Here is a 21175-nt window from a genome sequence, read left to right on the forward strand (position 1 = left end):
ATGGCCAACCCTGGAGGAAGAGCAAGACGCCCTCCTAGACACGGCTCCAAAGTGGGGGGTGTAGCCCCGAACTCGTGGATCTGGGCCATGAGGAATGACACATCCCCTGCCTCGCTCAGCTGCCCTCTGCTGGACAGATCGGAACTGCTCAGCTGTGTGTCATAAGTCCCGCACTGCTGGAAGGGATCCTCCTGTAGCTCAGATGGTAGGGGGGGTGTTTTGGAAGCAGAGGAGCCACTTCACAGCTGTCCCCATGGTGCTCTCATGGGTTAGGGTGTGCAGCACAGTACAACCTGTTACAATAGTGTTTCCTTCTGGGGGCTCCGGTGGATGGGAGCAGCGCTGCAGCCATGTGATAGGGACAGGCAGCTCCTCCGCTCCAGCTGGGTTGATCCAGGAGACATAATCACAGCTCTGAGCCTCGCTGCAGCTCACACTGGAACTAAATTTGGCTGAGACATCAGCTTGCCAGTGACAGCAGCAGCAGCAGGTGCCCAGGCAGAGCTAATGAGCAGCTGGAGGAGCGGGGAGTGAGGAACAGTCAATCCAGCATCGCCCGGGGCTTGTGTTCTCCAGTGCCAGGCACAGCCCAGGCCAGCACTCCTCCAAGGCCTGTGCCACAAGCCTGAGCTGAGTCCCATCCCCACAGCCAAACAAGTGCTGGCTAGCTGGGGGTGTCTCCAGGCACGTGTTGGTCTGCTATAGTGCGCGTCCCTGTGTGCATCAATCGCACGTACACACCTCCATGGCTGTGTGTCTCTTCCACTAAGTCTGCGTGTATCTGTGCATGTGTGTCTGGGTGGCCACGTGTCTACGTGTCCTTATGTCTGTGCACACATCTCTGCCTGCATGGCCGTGTCCGGCTGGGGATGCAGCCAGGCGTGCGCCTCTGCCTGTCTGGGTGGCTCTGTGCCAGCGTGGATCCACGTGCACGTCTGTCTGGTCCAGCGGCACACATCTGGGCTCCCCTCCCCCAACCCTCTCCTTGGCTCCCTCCCCCGCCTCTCATTACTTCTCTTCCTATCGAGGGCTAATTTTAGCTGCTGCAGCTTCTGGGAACAGGTTCCTGATCAGAAATGGGAGCAAATGCCAAATGATTCACGGGTATTATTCACTGCTGCCTGTTGCCAAGGCAGCTGGGGTCCCGCATATCTCCGCTCAGCCAGACACACACGCTCCCCTTTAAATCAGTTCTTTAGCCTCGAAATGAAACAACCAAAGGAAACAGTGAATTGAACGGTGCGTGTGCAGGCTGGGGCCAGGGCAGCGGGTCGGTGGAGGGCAGGATCAGGTCAGGAAGGGCTACGCAGGCTGGGGGATGCTGCTGTTTAGGATCGGCTACACTGGCCAATCTGCCGCTTGGCTCTGGCTAGGAACCAGCGGGCAGCCTCTGTCAAGTCCATCTCAGGGGCCCTCAGCTGCTGAGCGAGTCAGAATTCACACCCAGACCCGGCTGACCAGCAGGAAACAAACCGACAGGTGACTACGCACCAGGTGCTAACAGTGCCCTCTTAGGAGCTGGCCCTTTAAGAAGCCCAGGTGGAGCTACTCATCAGTTAGCCAATCAAATGAGCAGTGGGTCAATCCGGGGAGGGAGGGGAGCAGCCTCAGAGGGCAGAGGCAGGTAGAGGACCCAGGTCCTGGGGAGGGAGGCCCTTGTGGCACTCAACAGCTCCCTCTCTGGCAGGAGCAAGCCTGGCACACTCCCAGACCTCATCCATCAGGGCTATCCCACCGTCACATGGGGCCAAGGGCAGAAGGGTGGGGGGAACCATCCAGCTGTCTCGCCCCTGCCCAACCACCACAGCGCCCAGCCACCAACCAAGCTCACAGGCTGCCAGGGAGTAGAGCAGGTGGGAGATGTAGGGCTGGGTGTCCTGTTGGCCAGCCATGCTGCCACCCGTGGGGGCTGGCACCAAGAAGCTGGACAGGGAGGGGGCCGCGGAGCGGCTCTGTGACTGGAGGGGTCTGTGCTGGAAGGGCAAGGAGCAGGGCCTAGGATGTGCACTAGGGGCAGTCTGGGTGTGTGGGGCTGGAAATGCCAGGAGGCCTGCCCCTCTCCTAGGATTTGGGCCCCTTCAGGGACGGGGCACTCCGGGAAGCGTCCAGGTGGCAGACGTGTTTGGAAGGGGAGGTGCAGGGACACCGTTAGAGCATAACCCCAAATGCCAAGCCTGGATCCAGGTTCTGGCCCAACAGCCGGAGCCTTCCCCTCCGATGGGCCGTTCAGAACTCCCTGAGATCTGAGAGACCCCGAATCCTGAACCTCAGCCTGCCTGGGCCTGGCGCTGCCTGCTAAGGGACACAGAATCCAGCCTGGAACCGGTGGGAGGCCCTGGGCCCAGACCCAACTTGGGGTATCCCACCTTTGCCAATCTCCCATCCCTACATGCTGCCAGTGGCCACCATGGGCCTAAGCAAGCTCAGTGGCTGTGCAAGGCCAGCTCCACCCAGGGCCCTGCCTGCCACATGACACTGGCCCCAGGAGCCCAGGCCAAGCTCCCTGACTGCCCTGGGAAGGTCCTTCCGGGCTCCCAGTCCAGACACAGGGGGCAGCTAGAGACCAAGGAGCATCTCCCGTGGGTGTAAGGGAGGAGGGAAGGCCGTGATGGGGGGAACCCCCATGCAGGTGGGGTATCCTATTGTTCTGTCACACAGGGCACCCTGGGACCCCTGGCCAGCTCTGCTTACTGTCGGCAGCTGCCAGAGGGCCCTGGTGAAGCAGATGACCGAGGAGGAGCCGGGGTGGGGGTTGGGGGGTTACCTTGGAGGCCAGGTTCTCCACCAGCGCCACCATGGAGTTCTTGAAGAGCGTGGCGGCCGTCAGGGGGCGCTTGGTCACCTCGGTGATGCTGACCTCGCCCTCCGGCCACATGTCCCTCAGGACAGGGTCTGTGCTGGGGAGAGATCAGCAAGGGGCGTGAGGGGCCGGGAAGCTGACGCTCAGGGATGGGGATGCCAGGGTGAGGAGAGAGCACGGGCCCCGATTGTCCCTGCTGTCCAGGGAGTTACTGTAGGCTGGAGACTTTTGTGGAAGATGCACCTACACCACCTCGAAGCAGAGCTCTCCTCCCCATTCCCCTATTCCCTCCAGCCTCCTGCCTGGACGGGATCCCTGGTGTCGGGAGAGACGCAGGGGGAGCAGGACTCTGAGATGGAAATGGGCCACAGGGCCCAGATCCTGATCCAAGGCTCCCCAGACAGAGCCATGGAGCTGGTTCGTTTAAAGGAAGAGGGCCACCCACTGACGTAGAGGAATGTGCAGTGCTGCCCAGGAGTTAGGAGGCTCCATTAGGCCGTTGTTGCCCTGTGCGAGGGAACCCAGCCAGGGTTTGGATCCTGTCCCAACTGCCCCCAGGCTGTTCCGGCTCCAGGAGCTCCCCGCCCATTATCGCTCCCCACTGCCCCCCGGTTCAGCCAGGGGAACAGGACCCAGAACCCCTCCCACCAGTCAAAGCCGGCCTGCTGCTTGCCAATGGGCAGCCTAGGGGAAAGGAGTCGGGGCCCTTCCTGGTTCCGGTGCCCGTCCTCATAGTTAGCCCCCTCGTTGGGAGCCTTGGCAGGGCGGCTGAGGGCTAACTGGCCTGGAGACCAAGCTCCCCGGTAGGTCATGGCCGAGACACCCTGGTGGGAGCAGCTGCCTGCACCGTACCTGCTCTGCCGCTTGACAGGGGACGCAGGTGTCAGGGCAGCCAGCCTGAGCCCCATCTGCAGCACCAGACCCCCCGATCCCGCAGGATCTCTCTTGCTGCGGCTCTCATCCCCTCCCCAGAGCTGAGGCCAGGCCCCACGTGCCCGGTGATGCTCAGCCCCACGGACCTGGAGCCCTCACCTGTTGTACATCAACCGCTTGAAATCTTGGAAAAGGGTGTCCTTGTTCTTGTCAATAAACCCCTCCACCGAGTACCTGCAATTCAGAGCAATGGGGTCTGGGTCACCTCCAACCCCAACTGCTCCCCGGTGCTGTCCCTCCACTCGGACCCCTCAGCCCGGGATGGGCTGCAGCTGAGATCCTGCTAGGGCAGACACGGGGAGGGGAGGAAGGAGCTGGTGGTGATCACACCATGGGGGTTTTCCCACTAAAAATGATTGGGGCATCTTTAAGGCTTAAAGGGCCAGTGTCCTCACAGGCACAGTTTGAAAGGGTGGCAGCTGGGTCACCTGATCATGCAGGGCGCATCTGGTTTGGCATCCTGCTGCACTCAGTGTCCTGAGCATGCACCCAAGACGCCCTTGGTCCACACTTTAGCCCCCCCACACCCTGGGGAACGGGGAGGAGGCTGCCCTCCCTCTAGAGAGGTGCCCGGCTCGAGGTGCCCATGGCCTATGGGAGGTCTGCAAAGAGTCGGAGAGGACCGTTCCCTCCCCACGACCAAGAGGGTTCCAGCCTCCTAGGGCCGTTGTGCAAGCAATTGCTGACTGCCTTTGCCCCCACAGAGTCAGAGCTCGGGGGAAGAGCTAGATGGGTCTGGAGAGAGGGGTGACGGGACTGACACCCCAAGTGGCTGAGGGATTCCCCCAAGACCTCCTCTCCTTTACCCCCCCAGTGCAAACATGCGCGCGCGCGCACACACACACACGCTAACACACACACACTCCTGCCAGATCCCCCCGACGTGCAATCGCACATACAAGTGTGCACATGCACAACTCCCTCAGGGAGACACACTCATGCCCACGTGCACACCACCAACATGCCATCGCACACTAGCATGTGCACAAGCACTGCCCCATGGGGAGACGCACTCACACCACATGCACAACATGCCATCGCATACTCACATGTGCACAAGCACTGCCCCACGGGGAGATGCACTCACACCACATGCACACCCCCAACATGCCTTCGCACACTGTCATGCGCACAAGCACTGCCCCACAGGGAGATGCACTCACGCCCAGGTGCACAGCCAGCGATGCCCGCTCCTACCCAGCCATGCATTCCCACCCCCAGGGAGCCAAGCGCACAGGCCCGGGTCCTGTGCTTGCTCTCCATACCATGGCTGTGGGCTTGACTCCTCTGCCTGACTCAAGCTCCCCTGACACAGGGTGCAGGCCTCCCCCCTGCCCAGCTAACAATGAGCCTTGAAATCTCTGAGCAAGCAGCCCTGGGGAAGCGGCTCTCCTTGTGAATGGCAATGCAGAGCTGTGAGGGGCTGTGGGGGCAGCCTCCCCCACGTGCCTGCGTCAGGAGGCTCCTACGCCCCAGCCGGCTCCTAGCACGCTCCTCTCTCCTTCAAGGGACAGGCTGAGTTGGAGTCCACCCGAGCACCCCTCCCCCTGAGAGATGCCTGGTCCGGGCTAAATCCTAGGATTGTGATGGCTCCTGGGATCAGCGGCAGGAGGCATTTGGGGTCTGCCCAGAATTTCACTGGACAGTCCCTTGCCTGCCCGGCCCAGCTCCGGGCCCAGAGCCCAGTGCATCCTGGGGCGGGGAGGGGAGAGGCCCAGGGAGCCTGCCCCCGGAGCAGCACACTGGGCCAGAGACAAGACCAATTTCACCGGGGCCTGGAGAAGAGCCGGGGAAAGGGGCTGAGAACTAGCCAGAGTGGGGCGAGGGGCAAGTGGCGGGGTCTGCTAGCGAGGGAAGGCCGTGAGCCTGCCGAGGGAGTCATGTAGCTGCCGAGCGCCATGGACAGAAAGAGCAGAACACGTCAACATTTGCTGCCCGTGAGCCTGGCCAGGCTGCGGGGGAGTCTCCTGACGGGGCAGGGGGAGCCCCTGGCTTTGACTAGACGATACAGGCCAAGAGCTTGCCAAGGGACCGGGGATCTGAGCTGTGCCTGGAGAGGCCTCAGAGGGGCCAGACCTGGCCTGGTTTCCAAGAGGGCTGAGCAGCCACCTGCTGAGAAACCAACCCCTTGGTTGTCTGTTAGTCTATAAGGTGCCACAGGACTCTTTGCTGCTTTTACAGATCCAGACTAACACGGCTACCCCTCTGATACTCAACCCCTTGGGGCCATCTGCAGGTGGAATCCTGGCTGGCGTACAGGGTATAATCCTGCCCCTCCCGCCTCCTGGGTGGGGCCTCCCCTTGGCCTGCCCGACTCAGTCTCCCACCCCCTGCAGACTGGTACTAAGCCACCAGCCCTCCAGGTCAGCAGGGAGTCCCCTGCCTCTCTCCAGACAGGACCCCTGCTGGACAGAGATGCCAGGTGGCCAGATAGGACCCCGCTCCTTTGCCCGCTGGGCATCACCCTGATCCTGGGGGGCAGGGGCAGGACTCACGTGACATTCCCGGCGTAGTGCTTGATGCGGAAATCCCGGCCAAACTCCATGGATTTGTCGGTGGCGCAGAGCTGCGAACACACGGTGGGCTGAGCCGGGAGGGCACAGACGGCCAGCAGGCCAGTACCCCATACTCTGATACCCCTGCCCTGGCATGGGGAAACAGCCCCTGTCCTCATGCCTTGCACCACCCCTTCCCCCCCATGCCCCAGCAATCCCCCCTCCCACCCAGTGCCAGGCCAACGAACCAGGCAGCCCCACAAGGTGCCAGCATACCCAGAATGCACAGTGAGCAGCCCTCCGGCCCCCACTCAGGGGAGAGGAACCTCCCACCCCTCCAGCCAGAAGCACTGGGGACTGTGGGGGAGGGGGGGCACTGGCTTGGAGGGGTTAAGGTTACAGGAAGGTTAAACTTGCTTTGCTCCTGCAGAATCCAAGGAGCTCCCCGAGACGGCCCCGCCAGCCCGGAAGAGCCTCTCCCTCCCAGCAGGACCCGGTCTCCCTCCCGCTCCTGAGCCCTTTGTCTTCCCCCCAATGGGCAGCCCAGCCCCTGCCCGTCTGAGACCGGACCCTGGGGTGCCCGCGGGGCGTTACCTTGCGGCTGGTGTAGTGGGGGTGCTTGCCCAGCTTGGTGTTCATTGACTCCAGGAACATGGCGTCCGTGACCTGGCCCCCAGTCAGGCAGGCCTCGTCCAGGATGGAGATGATGCCCTTGTGCGGCTGCTCCACCAGGTCCACGATGATCTGGTTGTTGAAGTACTCGATCTGCGAGGGGGGAGGCAGAGGTTACCAGGCACGGCCCTGGGGGAGCTCTCGGGGTGACCCCCATGCTCGGGGGCCCTCAGCGAACAACGGCACCCCTGAGCCGGGCGCGGGGGGAGCCTCCGTCGGGTCCCCCAGACGACAATGTCGCTGGCTCAGAGCAGGGCAGTGGGGACGCAAGCGCAGCAGCAGGCGGGAGGCGACTCCCCAGCAGGCGAGAGCTCCCTGGGGCAGAGCTCATGGCCCAGCACCAGGCCGTGTGACCCAGCACCCCTGGCAGGAGTGGCCCTCGCTGTCTGCCCCTGGCCCTGGGTGATGGTCATGCAGATTGCTGGGAGGGGCCCTTCCAGACGGTCCTCTGGGCAGGGACCCACCAACCCAATGGGGCGCTGTACCCCCATGCTGCCCTCTGGGCAGGAACCCCTCCCCCACTGTATGGGGCACTGGCACTCCCACGCTGCCCTCTGGGCGGGGACCCCCCTCCCCAGTGGGGTGCTGTACCCCCACGCTGCCCTCTGGGCAGGAACCCCTCACCCTCCCCCATTGCACGGGGCACTGGCACCCCCACACTGCCCTCTGGGTGGGGAACTCCCACCTCAATGGGGCACTGCCACTCCCATGCTGCTCTCTGGGTGGGGAACTCCCATTCCAATGGGGTGCTGCCACCCCCACACTGCCCTCTGGGCAGGCACCCCCCATGGGGCTCTGGCACTCACATGCTGCCACTCAATGCCTTCCCGCTGATACTCCTCTTGCTCCTGCCTCAGGATCAGTTCGATGAACAGCTGCTGCAGCTTCTCGTTACAGTAATTGATGCAGAACTGCTCGAAGCTGCAAACCACCAAAGTGCACGAGTCTCATAGTCTGTACCCCTGGCTCCCTGGGACTGGGGTCTCCCTCACTCCATGCCCCCTTCCCCATCCCTCCACCTTACCCTATGCAGCACCCCACCTCGCACTCTGGAGAACACACTGGGCTCCTGGGCCAGGGCTGGCTGGACGTGCTGCTACCCCATGCCTAGAACCAAGGAAGGATTTGGTTCACAGGGGTGGGACTGAAGGATCCGCTCCACGCTAACCCCCCGGGCAGGTGTGCTGCATCTTTCAAACAAAGCACTTTGCATATCACTGCAATGCAGCTGCCTCTGGGCTGGAATGCAACAGCTTCTGCACAGCGCACAGGAACAAGGCACAGGAGTTCAGGGGAGCAGTGAAGAAGCCACCACAGCAACTCAAAATGCGCAGGAAACACCTGGTGGCCAAATCGCAACCCCAGCTGAAGCTGGATCCGTGTGAACCCCTCAGCTCTCACCTGTAGTCCACGGGCCCTGGGTGGCAGCACCTTCACCGTAGCCCTCTCTAGGAAGCACAGCAGCCCCTAGCCCCACCAGCACCTTCCCTCCTGAGTGACCCAGCCCCACATGGCCCTGCTTGCATGGGGGGAGCGGGGGCCAAGACTGGGATCAAGCTCTCAGTGCACTGCACAGTCCCCGGCTCTCCCCTGAACCGGGTCCGGGAGCAGCAGTGAAATGGAGCCACCATCCAGCTCAGCTGATTGTTCCCCTGAGACCAGCAACCTGCCCTCCTTGCTCTCCCTCTCCTCCATGCCCAGCCCCAAAGCCTCTGGAGCTGCCAGGTCTGGAAGGGCCCAGCTCCTACACCCGCCCCCTCGTACCTCTGCACGTCAACAGCTGCACGCTATCCTGAGCCATTGGCCCTGGCAACCTGCCCCGCTCCCTCTCCCCCCTAGTCCAGGATCGAGCCATAGCAATTCAGCCCTAAGCGTGACCCCAGCCCCGGTGCATGTTGGGAGAGGAGGCGGTGGGTAGGGCTGGGTCCTGCTGGGCCAGCCTCCAGCCAGGCTGGCTGCGTGGCCCGAGGTGGCTGGCTGGGCTCTACCTGTTGCTGTCGAAGATCTCGAAGCCGTAGATGTCCAGCACGGCGATGACGGTGTTCTTGCCATGGAGCCGGGCGTCGTAGTTCTTTACCTCGATGACGGTGTTGATGCGCCCCACGATCCAGCAGAACAGCCGCTCGTAGATGGCCTGTGGGGGGGGGGAAACGCCGTGAAGCAGGAAGTTCCCCCCGACAGCTAGTCCTAAACTCCTTCCACCAGGTGTGGGGCGCTGTACCTTTCAGGAGCAGGTGTGCTTAAGCCACGCCCTCCGGGGAGGCGGGGACAGGTGGTCACTGGGACATGTGGGGGAGGCTGATGTGCAGGTTTCACTACTGCCCCCTGCTGGGTGAAATGTCATGGCTGTGCAACTCTACTGCCATCTAGTGGCTGCTGTCGGATATAAGCCTTAACCCTACTGCAGGACGGGGTGCACCTTAAGCCCAGGGGCTGTGGGGGGTTTGCAGCTGAAGGCTCTGGGTTTGATCCCCACTGCTGCCCTAGTGTGGTATAACCAGCCACGTCCACATGGCTGCAGCCATGGAGCTGTCTGGAGCGGCTGACCCTGGGAAGGGCTTTGAGCAGCTCCTGGCCTGTGACCCTGGCCTGTTTCTATCCACACTCTTCACCCCAGGCTCCCTGACACTGCAGCCCGGGTGTCTTGGATGGGGACGAATGTGGGGTACGTCAGAACAGCCCCATTCTGGGCTGTGGGGCCGGCTGCTCTCAGTTTAGTGACCTCATTTAACTCGTCCCCATCAGCATGGGATGGCAAACTAGCCAGGGTGCCACAGGCCCAGCGCAGAGTGGCCAGAGCTGCCCAGTCCCTTGTGGGCAGGGTGACGGTCACGGAACAGGGGAAGCCTGCCCCACAGCTGGCTGGCTTGGAGAGAGAGAGAATCCGATACGTAGCTGGGGGCGAGCATGACTCCCACGAGCTCACGTGTACCAGCTGGGAGCCTGACCCCGAGCAGGCAGTGATGGGGAAGGCAAGGGGGCGGCTAGGCAAGGGGACCTGCGGGGCATCAGGGCGATCGGAAGGAGGACACTGGAGGTCACAGAGGGGCAGGGGGGCTCGGCAGGCCCCGGTTCCCAGCTCCTCTACCCCTTTACCTTGGCGCAGGCGTCCCTGGCATAGTTGGCTTCCTTGGCGCTGTGACCCTTCTCGATGACCTCCCCGCCGCCTGTTGCCACCGCACGGTACAGCAGGGTCCTCAGCAGGCTCTCCGGCTGGGTGGAGGTCAGCTCCGCCAGCTGGGAGACCAGCTCCCTGTTCTCTATCGCTACGGCATCTCCCTCGGCAACGAAACTCACGTTGCCCTGGAAATCCATCGAGAGAGACACAGTCAGCCGGGAGAGGGCACCAGCGTCCCCCTGCACGGGCCTGAGCTGGGGGAAGCCACCGGTGCCCCATGGACACTGGGACATAGAATTTACTCCAGTGTTTAACCACCCCGACAGTTAAGAAGTTTTTCCTAATGTCCAACCTAAACCTCCCTTGCTGCAATTCCCAGGACACAGAACGCACTGGCATAGCTGGCCTGGCTCTACAGAGTCAGCGTGAAGGCCCCATCACCAGGACTTGGTTGTATGCATGGCCACAGTAAGGCGGGTCAGGTCACTGCACTGCCCGAGGCTAGGCTGGCCAGGTGCCCAGTTTTCGACCAGAAAGCCTGGTTGAAAAGGAGACCTGACAGTGTCTGGTCAGATCTACTGACCGGACACCCAATGTCCGGTTACAGTGGCTGGGGGAGGTGGGAAGGTGCCAGGTCACCACCCAGCCAACCCCTACTCAGCTGGGGCCACCTCCTACCTGCGTCAGGCAGCTGCAGTTCCTAATCCCAGCTCTGCAGGTGGGTCCTTCCTGACCCAGGTGCAGGGCTGGGGTGGGCGGGGAAGCAGCGAGCCACGGGGAGAGCAGGAAAGAGGACTGAAAGCGGGCGGGGCCTCAGGGGGGAAGAGATGGGGTGGGGGAACATTCCAGAACTCCTGCTGGGGTGTCTGGTTTTTAAATATTTCAAAGTTGGCAACCCTACTGGAGTCCCCCGCAGTCCCCGGGCCCAGCCGGGTGAGCTGGGGACAGGGCCGTGAGGAGCGGACACTGCTCGGTGTAGCTCAGACCTCCCGATTATTGTCACGCATGGCACCGTACATCCGTGGGCCCATGTCTGCATGCAGTGAGGTTGGCAGCTGGGCCATGGGCAGGGCCCGTTCCAGAGTGCTACTAAGTGCCCTCATGAAGGCTAACCTCCTGCCAAGCACCCACAAGCTCCGCTCCCAGGGTCCTGCAAGACTCAATCCCAACCCACCCGCCTCCCAGAGAAGAGGTGCTGGCTTCCTGGGCCGTCGGGTGCTGGGCCCCGATCTGCTGCCCAGGTGGGGTGGCTGGCCCGGGCATTCCCCCAGGGTGCCCGGAAGGATGAAGTGCATTTCCCTTGAGCCCACTGCCAACCAGCCTGGCATGTGTTTGGCTGGGTAGCAGGGCAGGCTCCAGGGGGCAATGCTCTGGGAGGATCCCCTCCAGATTTCTGCCCACAACTTTGGAGCAACTTGAAGAAATTCCTCCCCACTCCAACGAACCTGGGCCAGGTGTGACACCGAGCTCAGCACAGGCTGGGCAGGGCTGTGGGAACCGAGCCCTAGAAATGGGTGTGCGTACCCCAAACTGACCCAGCCCCTATCTCTGCCATGGGCCCCACCAGAACCCTGCCCCAAACTGACCCTGCCCCCATCTCTGCCATGGGCCCCACCAGAACCCTGCCCCAAACTGACCCTGCCCCCATCTCCGCCACGGGCCGAACCAGAACCCTGCCCCAAACTGACCCTGCCCCCATCTCTGCCACGGGCCCCACCAGAACCCTGCCCCAAACTGACCCCGCCCCCATCTCCGCCATGGGCCGAACCAGAACCCTCCCCCAAACTGACCCCGCCCCCATCTCTGCCACGGGCCGAACCAGAAACCTACCCCAAACTGACCCAGCCCCTATCTCTGCCATGGGCCGAACCAGAACCCTGCCCCAAACTGACCCTGCCCCCATCTCCGCCACGGGCCCCACCGGAACCCTGCCCGAAACTGACTCTGCCCCCATCTATGCCATGGGCCCCACCCGAACCCCACCCCAAACTGACCCCACCCCATCTCTGCCACGGGCCGAACCAGAACCCTGCCCCAAACTGACCCCACCCCATCTCTGCCATGGGCCGAACCAGAAACCTGCCCCAAACTGACCCTGCCCCCATCTCCGCCATGGGCCCCACCAGAACCCTGCCCCAAACTGACCCCACCCCATCTCTGCCACGGGCCCCACCAGAACCCTGCCCCAAACTGACCCTGCCCCCATCTCCGCCACGGGCCCCACCGGAACCCTGCCCGAAACTGACTCTGCCCCCATCTATGCCATGGGCCCCACCCGAACCCCACCCCAAACTGACCCTGCCCCCATCTCCGCCACGGGCCCCACCAGAACCCTGCCTGAAACTGACCCTGCCCCCATCTCTGCCATGGGCCCCACCCGAACCCCACCTCAAACTGACCCAGCCCCTATCTCTGCCACGGGCCCCACAGAAACCCACCCCAAACTGACCCCGCCCCCATCTCTGCCACGGGCCCCACCAGAACCCTGCCCCAAACTGACCCCGTCCCCATCTCTGCCACGGGCCCCACCAGAACCCTGCCCCAAACTGACCCCGCCCCCATCTCCGCCACGGGCCGAACCAGAAACCTGCCCGAAACTGACCCCACCCCCATCTCTGCCATGGGCCCCACCCGAACCCCACCCCAAACTGACCCAGCCCCCATCTCTGCCACGGGCCGAACCAGCACCCTGCCCCAAACTGACCCCGCCCCCATTTCTGCCATGGGCCGAACCAGACCCCTGCCCCAAACTGACCCCGCCCCCATCTCTGCCACGGGCCGAACCAGAACCCTGCCCCAAAATGACCTCGCCCCCATCTCTGCCATGGGCCCCACCAGAACCCTGCCCCAAACTGACCCCACCCCCATCTCTGCCACGGGCCCCACCAGAACCCCGTCCCAAAGTGCCCCTGCCCTCATCTCTGCCATGGGCCGAACCAGAACCCTGCCCCAAACTGACCCGGCCCCCATCTCTGCCACAGGCCGAACCAGAACCCTGCCCCAAACTGACCCTGCCCCCATCTCTGCCATGGGCCCCACCAGAACCCTGCCCCAAACTGACCCTGCTCCCATCTCTGCCATGGGCCCCACCAGAACTCTGCCCCAAACTGACCCCACCCCCATCTCTGCCATGGGCCCCACCAGAACTCTGCCTCTATCTCTGCCACAGGCCCCACTGGCACCCCACCCCCAATTGACCCCACCCCTCGTCTCTGCCATGGATTGACTCAGCACCCCATCCCAAACTGACACTGCCCCCCCCCCACCATGGGCCGAACCAGCACCCTGCCCCAAACTGAGCCAATCCCCCATCTCTGCCATGGGCTGATCCAAATTCCGATCCGGGGGGCCTTGTGCCCAGCCCTGGACCACACTCCTGCAGGAACATCCTGGTTGGTCAGACACCTCCCTGGGCACAGGGGAAGGGATGTATCCGCCGGCCAGGCCATCGCTTACCAGGTGTAAAATAGTAGCCAGGATCTTGTAGACTGAGTCGATCTCCTCCGGGCTGAAGCCGATCACCTTCATGGCGTCTGCCACGTCCTTGAAGTTGGACTGATCACTGGCCAGCAGCTGGGAGATTGGGTGGGGAGGGGGGAAGAGCAATAGAGAGATGAGCAGTTCCCAGCCTGGGGGAAGGTGCCAGCTGCATGGCCATGGAGTCCTCCATTTGGCCACAGTTCATGCTGGGCATCCTGCACCCACAGCCCCTCCCAGGGTGCCTGCCCCTGCCCCGGAGGAACCATCTCTACCGGCAAGGGGATCGCTCAGGCACCTTGGCCCACTCAGTCCTTGCCAGCAGCTACTGCCCATGGGTGCAGGGCCCTGGATCCACCGAGAACTGAGCTGAGAGCCAGCAAACTCATTTCACAAAGGCCACCAGGCAGCCAGGAGGTGAGAGTGAAACTGATGATCTACCTAGCGCCCATCACTGCAGTATCTGGCCCAGAGGTGAAAGGCTCAATGGCCCTCTGCCTGGCACCCAGGGCCCCCTCCGAGCTGTGTGCAGCAGAAGCCACGTCCAGCTGGATTTCTCCATGTGCTGCCTGCCCGCCTGCCCTGCGTTTCCTCTGTGCGATGCGGGAGAGGGACACAGAGAGGCGCCCAGTGAGGGGCATGGCCCACACTCAAGGCAGGGCTTTCTCCCTTCACGGTGCTGGATGCACATGAACCCGGGGACGCTTACAGACCCCTGCCCAGGAAGTGTGATTAGCCCCCCTATGGGGGACGGCCAGGGGTGAGGGGACGGGACTTCAGCCTAATGGGAGCCTGGTGTAAACTGTGTGGGTGCATTCGACAGCAGGTGGCTGCAGCCTCTACTGGAGTCAATGGGATCTGTGCTTGGTTACACCAGGGATGTGTTTGGTCCCGGAGTGTCCCAGCAGCTCCCTCCCTGCAGAGTGTTGAAGCTGCACCTGTCCGGGCGAGGAAAGACCACTGATCCGATCACCCAGTGGTGAGGCACCTGTTGGGAAGCCAGGGCTTTGCTGCATTGAGAGCCGGCTCCAGTGTGGAGCAGCAGCTCCCAGTCCCATTCCCCACGGAGAGCTACCCACCCAGCCCTGCCTTCTCCATTCCAATGCACAGGGGCAGGAAGATCCCTGGGCCCAAGTTTCCAAGGGACCAGTGATTTGCGGGGGGCCCCAACTTGAGACCCTTAGAGGGGCCTGAATCTCAGAGTGGAGGCTCAGCATTTGCCACAGACCAGGCCTGGGTCTCTGGGTGGGTTCCCAACAATTGAGCCCCCCAATCACCAGTCACTTGGGGAAGCCTGAGGAGCCTGGCGTGCTCCCCCCTTGCGTGGAATCGGGACTCACGTTGTTGCTGGCGCCCTCGCTCGTGAAGCGGTAGGCTGCAGGGTCTCTGCAGAGATGGAGGGAGGCCAGCTGAGCGTCCGAGGTCCCGAGAAGCAGCTGAGGGGGAGAGACAGGGCTGAGACCCCCTCGTACCCAGGGAATGCAGGGACAGCGAGGACCTGGGCCATGTCTGGCACTCGCTGCCTGGCAGCAGGGCTGTGGCTGGCCTCTGAAGGCAAGGGAGCTCGCTCAGCACAGCCGGGAGGGTGGGTGCTCCCAGGGAGCTGAGCCCCAGCGAAAGGATGGGGTGCAGGGTGGTGAGGTGTTGGCCGGCGAGGAGAAGCAGGACCGTGATGCCGAAGGTGGGAGGATACTGGCCTAGCAGAAGGGTGACCAGATGTCCCAATTTTACCTCCTGTGATGGAGTAGGGACCGTCTGTGTGGGGGATGGGAGAGCCTGGGATGTCTTTAGGTGGGGGACAGGATCTAAGCCTGTAACCTGAGCCAGGTAGGGGGGCGGGGGTCAGCACCTTTGCCCGGGAAGCTGGACAAAGGAAGGAGCTGGCTGGAGGAAGGGCAGTTCAGTTTCGGTTTAGGGCTGGGTGGCTGGAATTCAGGGAATCCGAAGCTGGGATCCAAGCACCCTGAACCCCCCAGAAGGACTTGATTGAGGGGTCCTGGTTGGGCCTCTAAGCTCTGCTGTAACCTGCATTCCTGTTGTCCAATAAACCATCTGTTTTGCTGGCTGGCTGAGAGTCACTGTGAGTCCCAGGAAGAGGGGTGCAGGGCCGGACTCCCCCACACTCCGTGACACCTCCCACCCCTTCCCGATTTTTCACACTTGCTGTCTGGTCACCCTACCTAGCAGCCTCAGCTCTGCCCTCCCAGCCCGACCTGTGGGGAGAGGGGGAAGGAGAGCCAGGAATGGCTGGGCCCCATCCTCGGGGCAGCTGATTAACGTGCTCCTTACTGAGCCAGGGCTGAGCGAGAGCCCAAGGAGGTGGGCGGCTGCAGTGTGCCAGAGATCGCGTGGTTCCGCAAGGTGACGGCACTCACTTCCCCGGCTCCTCTGAGTCACCGGCCTGCGGTTACCCGCCCGGGGCCCGGCTCACTATAAATAAGGGACGCGCAGCAGCAGCGGAAGCCGCTGGGACATCGCTGGCAAGTCCCTGCGCCCAGCACAGCCCCGTTCTGCACCAAGGCCCCTGCAGCACCAGATTCCCTGGGCGAGCGGGATCCTCCTCTGCCCCCAGCCGGGCAGCAGCTGGGGCCTGGAGCGCACTGGCCACAGTCGGCAGGAAACCCACAGGATGTGCCCCAGCTTACTGCTGGGGGCGGGAAGCCTAGAGGCCCTGGCTGAAGCCGGACTGGCAGCGGGCCCCACTAGAGAGACCTGGGCGGGTTCTGGCGGCATTTCCCTCTGCTACTGATGGGCACACTTCCCATCTGTCAGTCGTCTTTACGTAATCACCTCCTTATCCCCTCCCCTTCCCCTAGGGAGCCAAAGCCTGCAGCCCCCTGGGGATCCCCCCACACCACGGACTGCCCCGTCGCCCAGGGTTCCCCCCGGCTCACCTGGTAGAAAGAGTGGAAGTTCCTCTCGCCCGGCTGCTGGTGGAGGATGCGAGACTAAAGGGAAAGCCCAGAGGAAGTCAGTGCCGGGAGGGGTCGCGTTTCGCAGCCCCAGGCCGGTCCTTGCTGCGCCCCATCACTGTGGGTCCCGCGCTGGCACACACAGCTCGGCCCCAGAAGCTAAGAAGTCATGGCCAGCTACCAGATTTGCTCCAAGCAGAGACAACGGGTTGGTGAGACCAGAGAAATCCCCTCGTCTCAAAGGACACACCGGTCCCTGGTAAAGGAAAGTCCACACCCAGAGCGCTGGCAGCCGGAACAGGGCCAATCCCACCCTGTGCCTCAGGGAGCCTCTCCGGCAGGACGGCCATTGTCTTCCCACCTAGCCCCCTTCTTTTGCTGCAGGATGAAACCAGCCCTTCAAAGTTCATGCAGCAATGTAGCAGTGTCCTGGCCTCGTGAGGGGGGTGGTAGGCCCCGCCGAAGTCCTGGCTACTGGGGACCATTCAAGAGCTGGTTCTTTTTTCAAGAGAGCAGAAGCATTAACTCCAGTGTCCTGGCTAAATGCTGGTGAGTCGCTACAGCCTGTCCGTTTCAACTCCCCATGCAGCATGGATCTAACAGCTGTCTTCCCTTCCTGCCCTAAGCTGGGGTGTGCACTATTAAATAGCTGCTGCGCTGCCCCCCAGAGGTGGCTGCATCGCAGTGAGGGGTGAGGCCATTTCTGTGTGCGCCATGCTTTGGGATGCAAGGCATCCTGGGAATGTCAGAGACTAAGGGCAGGCCTGGGAGGCAGTGGACCAGAATGGAGCCTGTCACTGAGAGGGGTGGAAGAACCAAACAGGAGACGCGTAAGACAGTGCCAGTAGAGCTCGCCGGAAGGGCTCGTTGCCATTCGGGGTGCACAGGGTCTAGGATACGTCACACTCGGGGAGCACCCTCCCTGGGGGGATCTCAAAGCACTTGACCAAGGCAGGTCAGTGTCCTTCTCTCCAGCAGGGGAAGTGAGGCCCGGCCATGATAGGGTTCTACAGCACGCCAGGGCCTGGCTCCTGACCCCCAGCCCACACCACTACACGACACTATCTCTAGCGTGAGCTCCCCTAGCAGGGCCGCAAGACCTCCAGGCCATCGGATGCTTAGGAGGTGATGGCCACTGGGCTGTCTCCGAGCCCAGCAAGGACTGGTACCACGCCTGGATGCACTCCCCCGACCACAGCAGGCTGCAGGCCCCAGACACCTCTCTCCTGCCATCTCTTTCCCTACTCCAGGGCCAGCCACAGGCACTGGCCTCCTTCCGGCAGCCCCCTCCATCTGAGATCTCTCAGTCCTTAGCTGAAATGTCAGAGCCCTCCCCAGCCGGGTCTGATAACCGAACAGGGCTGCCCGGCCTGGAAAGGGGCAGGCTGCCCTGTGATGGGAGGTCCTGGGGACCACACTAGCACACTGCGATTTCTAGGGTTTATCAGAGCCAGCTCAGGCCAGTCCAGAAAGGACAGCCCAGCTAATGCACCCCAGGATGGAGCTGAAACAGGAGGCTTCACATGTGGAGAACCAAGGCCTCTGCTCACCTTCAAATACAAACCAACGAGAAAGGAGTTGATTGCTCAGTGCTGAGGGATCTAGGGAGGGTCCCGGTGTTCGGTGTTCCCGAGGCCTGGCCCCGCCTGCTAGGTATTTCCCAGTGCAGCTAGGAGAGGGCCGATCTCTCCTGAAAGCTATGTTCTGCATCTGCTCCCCAGGCATGGACCTGCTCCAGGCACAGCCCATTGGGCCTCTCAGCCCTGCAACATCTCTGTCCCCCACAAGGTGAAGGGGTGACTTGATCCCAGCCTCTAAGTCCCAGCATGGGGAACAGATATTTAACAGTCTGACACCGTCGGATGGCTGGAAGTTGAAGCTGGACACATTCAGATTGGGAAGAAGGTGTCAGTTCTGGATGGTGAGAGTAATTAGCCATTGGAACAATCTGCCAAAGGCTGCGGTGGAGCCTCCATCACTGACAATCTTTCAGTCAAGACTGGAGATCTTTCTAAAACAGCGGTCGGGAACCTTTCACAAGTGCTGTGCAGAGTCTTCAGTAATACATTTTAATGTTTTGAGAAGGTCTCTTTCGATAAGTCTATAATATATAGCTAAACTATGGTTGTATGTACAGTAAATAAGGTTTTTAAAATGTTTAAGAAGCTTCATTTAAAATTAAATTAAAATGCAGAGCCCCCCAGACCAGTGGCCAGGACCCGGGCAGTGTGAGTGCCACACATGCCATAGGTTGCCTACCCCTGGGCTAAACATCTGCTCTGGGAATGACTGTGGGGCAGTCTCTGGCCTGTGCTAGCCAGGAGCTGAGTCCAGATGATCATGATGGTCCCCTCTGGCCCTGGGATCGATAAAGGACACATTGAGCTAATGGTGCTTGATTTAAGGAGGAACCAAGTCCTTCTGCCCCTTACCGCAGCCCGAGTTAAAAGGAGAGGAGCTCTTCCAACCCAGGGTGACGGCGCCTCTCTAGTGAGGGAGGAGGGGGCTCGAGGCTCATACCCCACCTGGAGGCACGGCCGGGTGAATTACAGCAAAGCCCGAGCTGTCTGCTGCCTCCCAGGCCTGCCCGTAGTCTCTGACATTCCCAGGATGCCTTTCATCCTCTCGGCCTCTTCCACCCGGACCCTGGGGCCCGACCCACACGCAAACCAGCTAGATGCTGCACCGCAAGGACACTGCTCCGAGCACTGGGCCCGTGGTGCCCACCTCCATCCTCTTCCCCCAGCAGTGCACGTTACCCGCACCCCCCCTGCCCTCCCCCCCCACTGCCCCTCCCTGCTCGGGCATACCGGAGGGGGCCCAGGGCCATACCTTCTCCAGGAGGTAGTTGTTGATGTGGCCGCCGGTGGGGTCCCCCTTGAAGTCGAAATTGATGTCCATGTACTTGCCGAAGCGGCTGGAGTTGTCATTGCGGTTGGTCTTGGCGTTGCCGAAGGCCTCCAGGACGCAGTTGGACTTGAGCAGCACGTTCTTCACCCTGGGCCGGGTGGGAAGCAATGAGGGGAACATCACGGGAGGGTCAGGCTGCATTACCCCCAGAATCGGCATTGGCGCGTCCATGGGCTTGCCACGAATGAGCCCCCCTCCTGTTTGCACCCAGGGACGATCTGCAGCACTTGCCACCTCCTAAGGATAGCGGCAGCTGTTCACAGGGAGGAAGGAACTTGACCAGGGTCACCCGACAGGTCATGGGCAGAGCTGGGAACAGAGACCAGGTCTCCTGAGTCCCAGTCCAGTGCACTGGCCGTGGCCTCCCAACCATGCCAGGATGCTGCTGTGACCTCTCACCTCTCCACCTCTTCTCTCTGGCTGGGGTTAGTGATGGCCGCTATGTACTGCATGATGTATTTACTGGCTTCCGTCTTCCCAGCACCACTCTCCCCTGCAAGACAGACAGACAGGATGGGAAGAGGACAGCAGGACGGGAGAGGCTTTGCTGCCCTAGGTTAATGCCCACTGCCCCTGGCACACGCCCGGGAGGTCAGAGGCCACTTGATAGCTCCCACATTAGGGGGTTGGTTTGCGACCCCGGTGGCTAGTGAGCTCAGGACTGGAGCACGAGCCTTCGGTGCCAGCACACCCTGCAGGAGGACAAGCCTCCACCAGCCATCCCTTGTGCCCAGCCCTGGCCTGGCAGGGCTCTGTCAGCTGGGTGGGGGCAGCTGAGGCTCCATGGCCTGTGCAGCCCTTGTTCCCATGCAGGTTTGCTGGTGATGGGCTGTCAGTATTGTGGCCACTAGGAATTGCCCTGAGGCTGCTGAACTCAGCTCACGGATGGCCAGGCATGGCCAACCTGGGCCATATTTGAACTGCTGAGCTTGCAGGGAAAGTGTGACCCCCAGCTGAGCAGGCGGGGGGTGGGAGCAAGGTGATGCCTGGGGGAGGAGGGAGGGCAATGCCAGAGCCATCTCTGCACCGCTGGCTGCCAAGGTGTCCTGTGGGCCAGGGCTAGCGAGTGCAGCACCATCAGCCCGATCCCAAGGGAACGTTTGTTCGCAGCCTGAAACTGCTCCAGATGACATTCAGAATGGAGAGGGGTAACTAGTTCCCCAAGGGTCAGTCCTAGGACCAATCCTATTCAATTTATTCATAAATGATCTGGAGAAAGGGGTAAACAGTGAGGTGGCAAAGTCTGCAGATGATACTAAACTACTCAAGATAGTTAAGACCAAAGCAGATTGTGAAGAACTTCAGAAAGATCTCACAAAGCTAAATGATTGGACAACAAAATGGCAAATGAAATTTTATGTGGATAAATGTAAAGTAATGCACATTGGAAAAAATAACCCCAACTATACATACAATATGATGGGGGCTAATTTAGCTATGAGGAGTCAGGAAAAAGATCTTGGAGTCATTGTGGATAGTTCTCTGAAGATGGCCACGCAGTGTGCCATGGCAGTCAAAAAAGCAAACAGGATGTTAGGAATCATTAAAAAGGGGATAGAGAATAAGACTGAGAATATTTTATTGCCCTTATATAAATCCATGGTACGCCTACATCTCGAATACTGCGTACAGATGTGGTCTCCTCACTTCAAAAAAGATATACCGGCACTAGAAAAGGTTCAGAGAAGGGCAACTAAAATGATTAGGGGTTTGGAACGGGTCCCATATGAGGGAAGATTAAAGAGGCTAGGCCTTTTCAGCTTAGAAAAGAGGAGACTAAGGGGGGATATGATAGAGGTATATAAAATCATGAGTGATGTGGAGAAAATGGATAAGGAAAAGTTATTGACTTATTCCC

At 61.3% G+C, this 21175-nt stretch overlaps 1 protein-coding gene across 2 annotated transcripts in view; it reads right to left on the reverse strand.

Annotated features, from left to right (window-relative positions):
• Positions 1-21175, reverse strand: part of MYO1G (myosin IG) — a 65889-nt gene that overhangs the window by 34338 nt on the left and 10376 nt on the right. Inside the window, exons 3-14 of one of the 2 annotated variants that reach the window (XM_030549783.1) lie at positions 19717-19810; positions 19240-19405; positions 16390-16443; positions 14836-14931; positions 13475-13591; positions 9997-10203; positions 8889-9034; positions 7707-7821; positions 6823-6993; positions 6229-6299; positions 3833-3907; positions 2765-2897 (exon numbers count right to left, since the gene is read on the reverse strand). In XM_030549783.1, the coding sequence (XP_030405643.1) occupies positions 2765-2897; positions 3833-3907; positions 6229-6299; positions 6823-6993; positions 7707-7821; positions 8889-9034; positions 9997-10203; positions 13475-13591; positions 14836-14931; positions 16390-16443; positions 19240-19405; positions 19717-19810 (1445 nt within the window). The remainder of the gene's footprint in view (positions 1-2764; positions 2898-3832; positions 3908-6228; positions 6300-6822; positions 6994-7706; positions 7822-8888; positions 9035-9996; positions 10204-13474; positions 13592-14835; positions 14932-16389; positions 16444-19239; positions 19406-19716; positions 19811-21175) is intronic. The other variant, XM_030549784.1, reaches the window with a different exon arrangement.

The sequence above is a fragment of the Gopherus evgoodei genome, chromosome 2, assembly GCF_007399415.2.
Source record: "Gopherus evgoodei ecotype Sinaloan lineage chromosome 2, rGopEvg1_v1.p, whole genome shotgun sequence".
Taxonomy (NCBI): Eukaryota; Metazoa; Chordata; order Testudines; family Testudinidae; genus Gopherus; species Gopherus evgoodei.